This window comes from Carcharhinus amblyrhynchos, chromosome 3 (genome assembly GCF_965287045.1).
Source record: "Carcharhinus amblyrhynchos chromosome 3, sCarAmb.v2.hapA, whole genome shotgun sequence".
Classification (NCBI taxonomy): Eukaryota; Metazoa; Chordata; class Chondrichthyes; order Carcharhiniformes; family Carcharhinidae; genus Carcharhinus; species Carcharhinus amblyrhynchos.
The window spans coordinates 51,173,655-51,182,794 of NC_137326.1; the positions used below are offsets into that span (position 1 = coordinate 51,173,655).

The window sequence follows — 9,140 nt, forward strand, 5'->3', positions numbered from 1 at the left end:
TGGCAAATGGAATTTAATGTTGGCAAGTGTGAGGTGGTCCACTTTGGTAGGAATAATGGTAGGAAGGACTATTACTTACGTGGCGAAAAACTGCAGCAGGCGACGGTGCAGAGGGACCTCGGGGTCCTTGTGCATGAGTCGCAAAAACCCAGCTTGCAGGTGCAGCAGGTGGTCAGGAAGGCGAATGGGATGCTGGCCTTCATAGCGAGGGGGATTGAATATAAAAGTAGGGAGGTCTTGCTGCAGCTGTATAGGGCATTGGTGAGGCCGCAGCTGGAGTACTGTGTGCAGTTTTGGGCGCCGCACCTGCGCAAGGATATTTTGGCCCTGGAGGGAGTGCAGAGGAGGTTTACTAGGCTGATACCGGAGTTGAGGGGATTGAGCTATGAGGAGAGGCTGAATAAACTAGGCTTGTACTCGTTAGAGTTTAGAAGAATGAGGGGAGATCTCATTGAGACGTATAAGATGATGAATGGGATGGATAGGATAGAGGTGGAGAGACTCTTCCCGCTCAAAAAAGACAGTAGGACTAGGGGGCACAGCCTCAAGATAAAGGGGAGGTGGTTTAGAACGGAGTTGAGGAGGAACTTCTTCACTCAAAGGGTGGTGAATCTCTGGAATTCTCTGCCCGTTGAAGTGGTGGAGGCTGCCTCGCTAAATATTTTTAAGAAGCGGGTTGATGGGTTCTTGATAAGAGAGGGGATTAAGGGTTATGGGGAGAGGGCGGGAAAGTGGAACTGAGCCACAACAGATCAGCCATGATCTTATTGAATGGCGGGGCAGGCTCGAAGGGCTAGATGGCCTACTCCTGCTCCTATTTCTTATGTTCTTATGTTCAATCCACACCTCTTTAACTGTGCTTAACCCTCTCTCCACTCGCATTGTCTGCACCTGTTAAGACTTGCATTCCAATCATTATCTTGTAACTGAGCTTGTGTCTATATATGCCCTGTTTGTGAACCCAACACTCAACTCAACTGATGAAGGGGTAGTGCTCCGGAAGCTGGTGCTACCAAGTAGACCTGTTGGACTTTAACATGGTGTTGTGAGACTTCTTACTGTGCCCACCCCATCTCCTCAGCAAGTGATAGAGAAAGCTAAGCGATTCCACAACCAATGGATCAATTCTAAGCTTTGGAGACCTGGCACATCCAGTCTGAACGATGTTGGACAATTAAACAACTCATTGGAAGCGGAGTCTCCACAAATATTCCCATCCTCAATGATGGAGGAGCCCAGCACATCAGTGCAAAAGATAAGGCTGAAGCATTTGAAGCAATCTTCAGGCCAGAAGTGCTGAGTAGATGATCCATTTTGGCCTCTCCAGTAGTTCCCAGCATTTCAGATGCCAGTCTTCAACCAATTCGATTCACTCCACGTGCTATCAAGAAACGGTTGGAGGCACTGGATACTGCAAAGGCTATGGGCTCTGATAGCATTCTGGCAATAGTACCATGCTTTTCCAGTACAGTTACAACACTGGCATCTACCTATCAATTTGGAAAATTGCCCAGGTATGTTCTATACACAAATAAAGCAGAACAAATCCGTCACAGCCAACTACTGCCCAATCTATTCTCGATTATCAGCAAAGTGATGGAAGGGGTCATCAACAGTGCTATCAAACAGAACCTGCTCAACAATAACCTGCTCAGTGATGCCCAGTTTGAGTTTCAGCAGGGTCACTCAGCTCCTGACTTGCTTCAAATATGGATAAAAGAGCTGAATTTGAGGTGTGAGTGACAGCCCTTGACATCAAAACTGCTTTCAACAAAGTGTGTCATCAAAATTGGAATCAATAGGTATCAGGCTGTGTCATACCTGGTACATAGGAAGATGGTTCTGGTTGTGGAGGGCCAGTCATCTCAGTCCCAGGACATTTCTGCAGGAGTCCCTCAGGATAGTGTCCCAGGCCCAACCATCGTCAGCTGCTTCATCAATGACCTTCCCTCATTCATAAGGTCAGAAGTAGGGATGTTCGCCAATGATTGCACAATATTCAACACCATTCACAACTCCTCAGATACTGAAGCAGTCCATGTTTAAATGCAACAATATCCAGGCTTGGGCTGACAAGTGGCAAGTAACATTCGCACCACACAAATGCCAGATAATGGCCATCACCAATAAGAGACACTCTTATGGATGGACATGAACAACCACCTCTTGTCACTCAGTGGGTGTTACCATCACTGAATCCTCCCACCATCAATATCCTTAGGGTTACCATTGACCAGGTTAGGTGCATTGGCCATACTAAATTGACTCTAGTCTCAGGGAGATTACCAGGGTAAATACATGGGGTTACAGATATCAGACCTGGGTGGGATTGTTGTCAGTGCAGACTCGATGGACCAAATGGGTTCCTTCGGCACTGTAAGGATTCTATGAAGAAACTCAACTGGACTCGCCACATAAACATAGTAGCTATAAAAGCAAGTCAGAGGCTAGGAATATTGCGGCGAGTATCTCACCTCCTGACTTCCTTAAGCCTATCTACCATCTACAAGGCACAAGTCAGGAGTGTGATGGAATTCTCACCACTTGCCTGGATGGGTGCAGCTCCAACAACACTTAAGAAGCTTAACACCATCCAGGACAAAACAGCTCACTTGATTGGCATCATGTCTACAAACATGCAGACCCACCATCACTGATACTCAGTAGCAGCATCTTGTATCTACAAGATGCACTGCAGCAATTCAGCAAAGATCCTTAGAAAGCACCTTCCAAACCCACGACCACTTCCATCTAAAAGGACAAGGGCAGCAGATACATGGGAATACCACTACCTGCAAGTTCCTCCCCAAGCCACTCTGTCCTGATCTTGAAATATATCATCGTTCCTTCACCATAGCTGGGTCAAAATCCTGGAATTCCCTCCCTAATGGCATTGTGGGTCAAACCATAGCACATGAACTGCAGTAATTCAAGAAAGCGGCTCACCACCAGCTTCTCAAAGACAACCAGGATTGGCAATTAATGCTGGCCAGCCAGTGATGCCCTTGTCCTACGAATGAATAAAAAAAATGCGCAAAGTGTGATTTCAAAAGTAAATTAATAGAAATATGAACAAATTCTGCAATCGTATTGATTTCTCCAAGTGGTCAATGTCTCTTCCACAATGAGAAACCTGAATGATCCTGAGGCTGGTATTGCACAGGGAGCTCAAACGATGAAGCTAGTCAGCAGGACAAATTAGAAAAGAACCAAATAGATAATGCTAGATGTCTGAAATTTAAAACAGGAAATGCTGGAAAAACAGTACAAGTCCATCAACATCTATAATAAGGATGGAGAGGTTAGTTTTTCAGGCACATATTTCCTGCTAAACTGCATGCATGTGAGGTCATGGAAAAAAGACAGGACCACACGTAACAATGATATTCTGAAGGAAACATCGGCACAAACCTGTTGTCAGAATCTGATGGACAATGCACACCCAAACATTGTCTTGTGTTTTCTCTTTAAAAGAAATCCCTACCTTCCCATGAGAGTAAATGGTCTCTTTGACAAATTCATCTTGGTTGGTAGTGGCATTGATGATGGCCTGCATATTCAGCTTCTCGATGTACTCATGCTGTCTGAACCACCTATGAACAATCAAAACATTTTAAAAAAAGGAAAATGAGGAGGCAAGTGCAGGGTTTAGATAGATATATAACAACATAGGATTACACAGGATATAAAGCAGAGGTTCACACCTGTGTTCATACTCCATGTGAGCCTTTGCCCATCTTTCCTCATCTTAATCTACCATCGTAACCCTCTATTTCTTTCTCTCTTATCTGCATGTCTAGCTTCCCCTTAAATGCATCCATACTGTTTATTTCAACCACTCCTTGTGGAATGCGACTTCCACATTCTTAGCATTGTTTACGCAAACACATATCTGCTGACTTTCTGATCAGATTTTTTGGTGGTTATCTTATATTGATGACCTCTAATTATGCTATGCCCCAGAGAAGGAAACAGTCTGGGCGCAAGCTTACTGGCCATTCATGCCATGCTCCCTCTGCAGCAAAGTTGGAGAATTTGTGTGGTGCCCAGCCAAATCTCTGTTCACTGCAACGGGATGGGAAAATCCCACTGGCATGAACGGCTGTAACATTCCAACCTCTCTCTATCAAAACTGCCCACAATTTTAAAGATGTCTACTTGATAACCATCAGTTTTCTTTCTCAAAAGAGACTCAGCCTGTCCATTTTTTCTTGTTATGATTACCCACACATTTCTGGTATCATCCTTATAAATCTTCTCTGCACTCTCCCCAGGGACCTCTATACTATCCATTTTATAGTATTGTGGTACACAGTAGTCTGTTGTTCGTCCATCGTCATCGATGAGGACCTCAACACCATTAGACATTTTGAGGCTGGTTGCGGTGTGTCTGAAGATGACTGATCAGGCCAATTCGGGCATGGAATGTCCTGGCACATATTGGACAGACTTGTAGGCGCTGTAGTTGTTGCGCTGGTGGCTCTGGACTTGCGCAGCTTGCGCTTAAGTTGTGCTTCAGCAATGCACCTTGCTTTGTAAGCTTGATAGCCCTTGAGGATGAGGTATACCAGGTAGGGCAGTTTTGTGCCAGCGTTTCCCAGGTGGTCGTGTCTATGTCAAGCGACTTCAGGGAGGCCTTGAGTGTGTCTTTGTAATGTTTCTTCTGCTCTTCATGCGAGCGTCTTCTAGCAGAGAGTTCCCCAAAAAGGAGCTGCTTGGCTATGCACTTATCTGGCATACCCTGCCCACTGGGTTTGCGCTCTCATCAGCAGTGTGTAGACTGATGGTAGACTTGCTCTAGAAAGAACTTCAGTGTCTGGTACTTTGTCTTGCCATCTGATGCGTAATATTCTGCAAAGACAAGTCATGTGGAAATGATTGAGCTGTCTTGCATGTCTTCAATACACAGTCCACGTTTCACAGGCGGGTAGTGAATACCACGGCTCTGCAGACCTTCAGTTTTGTTGCTGGGCTGATTTCTCGATGTTCCCATATGGTGGAGCGCAATCTACCGAAAGCAGAACTTGCCTTTGCTATTCTGCAGTTAATTTCTGTATCAATAGTTACTGTTCGGGAGAGGGAGCTGCTAAGATAAGTGAACTGGTCCACTGCTGGTAGTTTCTGCCCTTTGATTGTGAATATGGGTTCTGTGTACGCTGCAAGAGGAGCAGGCTGGTGCTTTTGGTCTTTTTGATGTTGATGGTGAGTCCAAAGTTGTCACAAGCCGTGGAAAATTTGTCCATATTGATTTGCATCTTTGGCTCTGAGCCAATATACAGGGTGCAGTCAATGGCAAAAAGTCTCTCAGAACAGTCTCCTTTAGAGTCCTGCTAAATTGTCTGGTCATTCATCTGTGCTGGACCTGCTTCCAGAGTCACAATGTGGCTTCTGCAAAGGTCGAGGGACTACTGACAAGATTTTTGCTGTGTGCCAACTCCAGGAAAAGTGTCAGAAGCAGAATTGCGAGCTCTACACTACCTTTGTTGACCTCGAGAAAACCTTCGACACTGTCAGCCGACAAGGCCTGTGGAGCATCATGTCAAAGTTCGGCTGCCCCCCCCAAATTCATTCAGATGGTACGTCAGTTCCATGATGGCATGATGGCCAGAGTGCTGGATGGCGAAGAATCCTCTGAGGTATTCCCAGTCACCAATGGCGTCAAACAGGGCTGTGTGCACGCACCCACATTGTTCAGCACGATGTTTACTGCCATGCTGAATGATGTCTTCCAGGAGAGTGTTCCCGGAATCAGCCTCAAGTATAGAGTGGATGGGAAGTTCTTCAACCTGAGGAGACTTCAAATTATTACCAAAGTGAAGGAGACTGTCCTGAGAGACTTCCTCTCTACCGATGACACTGTAGTCTCAGTGCAATATAACCAAGGTTTGATACAGGATTTACCATAATTTTCCTACTTTTCAATTCTAGTCCTCTAGAAATAAAGTCTCGTGCTTGGTTTAATTTTTTATGACCTTGCTAACCTGTGGCACGACTTTTAGTGACTGATGCATTTGTATTCTGAGATCCCTTTGTTACTCTACTCCACCTAATTTTGCATCTTCTAAGTAATAAGTGATCTTCCTATTCTTACCAAAATGTACTACATCATATTCATCTGTGATGAACTTCATTTGTGAACTATTTACCTATTCTGCATAATTATTAATGTCCTCTTGTAATTTGTTGCAATCCTCTTTAGTGTTGACCATTCTCCATCTCACCCCACCCCCTGGCCCCAGCTCATCAACTTGATGTCATCAACAAATTTAGAAATTGTGTTTTTGATTCCAAAGTTCAACTCGCTAATGTAAATTATGAACAGCAATGGTTCCAGTGCTAATCCTTGTGGAAAACCACTTCCCAACTTCTGCTGCTTTGAATAACTACTCTTTATTCCCACTCTCTGCTTTCTGTCTTGAAGCCAGTTGGCAATCTATCCTGCCACTTGTTCTCCCACTCCACTTTCACTAGCGTTATCCATTAGTGTATAATGGGAGCCTTAGCAAAAATATTCTTGAAAATGCAATTATTTCACTTATAGCATTACCATTGCCTAGTCTTTCTGTTATTGCCTCAAAACAATCAATGAAATTGTTCAAACAAGGTTTTCCCTTTTGAAATCCATGCTGACTATTCAATATTATATTCCTCATTTCTATATGTTCCTCTGCCTTCTCCTTTAGTAAGGATTCCATTATTTTTCCTACCATTTCTACTGAGTAGAAGATGGAGACAGGAAGGTCACATATGACATTCTGAGGACACTAGCTGTGGTTATCATGAGTATAGAAAACTGAGTGCATGAACTTCAGATAGGAAACTCACATGAAATCATCTCAGAACAACACAGATTCACAAGACTTTAAAAGAAGCATCTCAACTGCATCAGGTCATAAAAATAGCTAAAAACAAAGAAAGATGTTAATTTGCATGGCACCTTTCATTCTCACAGAGCAGCCCAAAGTACTCTGCAGTCACTGAGGTAGTTTTTGAGGTAGTTATAGGGTGAAAAATGGGAGGCTGACCCGGCGAGCATTGGAAAAGTCATGTCTTGAGGTTACAAAGGTCAAGTTTTAACAGCAGATGAGCTGAGGCAGAGGCGAAGTCAGACGATGTTACAGAGGTGGAAGTAGGTTATCTTAGTGATTGTGCAGATATAGAAAATTGAATTTATGTAGCACTTTACATTACCACCAGGACATCTCAAAACACAATACTTTTGAAATATAATCACTGTTGTAATGTAATGGCAGTCAATTTGCGTACAGCAAGCTCCCACAAATAGCAATGTGATCAGATAATCTAATTTTTGTGATGTTCATTGATAAATATCAGACAGGAAATAAGGATAAATCCCCTTCTTTTCTTCAAAATATTGTCATGGGATGTTTTATGTTCACCTGGAAGAGCAGACAGGGCTTTGATTCAATGTCTCACTAGATACAGCACATCTGATGGTGCAGCAGCGACTCAGGATGGCAGAGGAGTGCTAGCCTTGATTTGTGCGCTCAAGTCTTGAGAGGGACTTGAATCCAAACCTTCTAATTCAGAGACAAGTTTGCTACTAATTGAACCAGGGCTGACACTGTGGTCAGAAGATCATCTTGAGGTTAAGTATGGCACCAAGGTTGGTGCAACTCAGAACGTTTATCAGGGATGTGGATAGAGTCAGTCCGTGGACAATGGCTTATCATAGGATATAATCATAGAATACCTACAGTGCAGCAGGAGGCCATTCTGCCCATCGGGTCTGCACAAACTCTCCGACAGAGCATCTTACTCAGGCCCTAACCCACTAATTCCTCTAACTTATACATTTTGAGGCACTAACAGGCAATTTAGCCTGGCCAATCCACCTAACCTGCACATCTTTGGACTGTGGGAGGAAACCAGAGCCCCTGGAGGAAACCCAGGCCAACACAGAGAGAACGGGCAAACTCCACAGTCACCAAGGCCAGAATTGAACCTGGATCTTTAGTACTGTGATGCATCAGTGCTAACCACTATGCCACTGTGATGCCCCAATACTTGTTGAAGGAAATTTCTGCTCATCCAATACTGCACAAGTATCTGACAAATTATATCAAATGGAGGGTTTGAGATCAATGGCAATTAGCTGGAGCTGGATGTTGTGAGCACACATGTAAAACCTGCTTTCAGTTTCAGATGATGTGTTCAAAGGACAGCATATAGGTGAGAAATAGGAGCAGGGGGTGCGGTGAGAACCTTGAAAGACGCAAGAGGTAACGGTACAGGATTTAGAAGAGAAGCCATTGCAAATGATTCTCAAAGATAACTTAATTTATTGAAAACAAATAGTAAGAAACTATGTTTAAACATAGGATTACAAGATTGTGGATCACACCACCAGAGAAAGTTGACTGAATCAGAATCCACATTAATATATAATGGGATAGATGGGAGGCTGAAGGAAAATTGAATAAGGGCATTCTGGGACTGCCGCCCAGTGCTCAGCCATCATTACTCTTTCTGCTTCCATGTGACTCACTCCCCCGCAGGATACTTCACTGTCCTCTGCAAGGATCATTGCCCCCTCCCATCACTCTTTTCCCTAAAGGATCACTCCCCCAAGGATCGGTTCCCCCCCCCCCCCCCCCCCGATCACTCCACCTCCAAGAAACATTCACCATCCTCCCTCCCAAGAAAAACACTCCCCACCAAGTTTCACTCTCCCCCCCATCAAAAATGGATCACTCCCATCAGGTCAACACTGCCCCCACCAACCCGCCCCCCCACCGGACCACCCCACTCTCACCTCCCACCAACTCAAGGATCACTCCCTTCCAAGTATCACTAATCCCCCTAAAGGACACTCCCACCAGGTCAACAACCACCCCAGGATCGATCCCTCCACCTCCAAGAATCACTCCCCTTCCCCAAAGGACACCCCCCCCCCCCCCCCCAGCTATCACTCCTCCCCAAGGTTCTCCCCCCAGCAATCACCCCACCAGATATCACCAACCAACCCAAGGATCTCTCCTCCGTCCCCTCGCCCTCTTTCTCCGCTTCCCAGTCTCTCACCGGGCGCTACCAATGTCTTTGAGCGGGAACTCCTGCAGACTCTGTGCGTATCCATCAGCCTCCACAGGGAAGAGCACGGCCGATGCCATCTCCCTGCT

General features: G+C 45.0%; 1 protein-coding gene across 1 annotated transcript in view; it reads right to left on the reverse strand.

The window, feature by feature from the left end:
- Positions 1–9,140, reverse strand: part of zmynd10 (zinc finger, MYND-type containing 10) — a 55,932-nt gene extending 46,792 nt beyond the window's left edge. The window contains 2 exon segments of the mRNA XM_080186322.1: positions 3,485–3,593; positions 9,043–9,140. Of these exon segments, the coding sequence (XP_080042448.1) occupies positions 3,485–3,593; positions 9,043–9,131 (198 nt within the window). The 5' untranslated portion in view covers positions 9,132–9,140.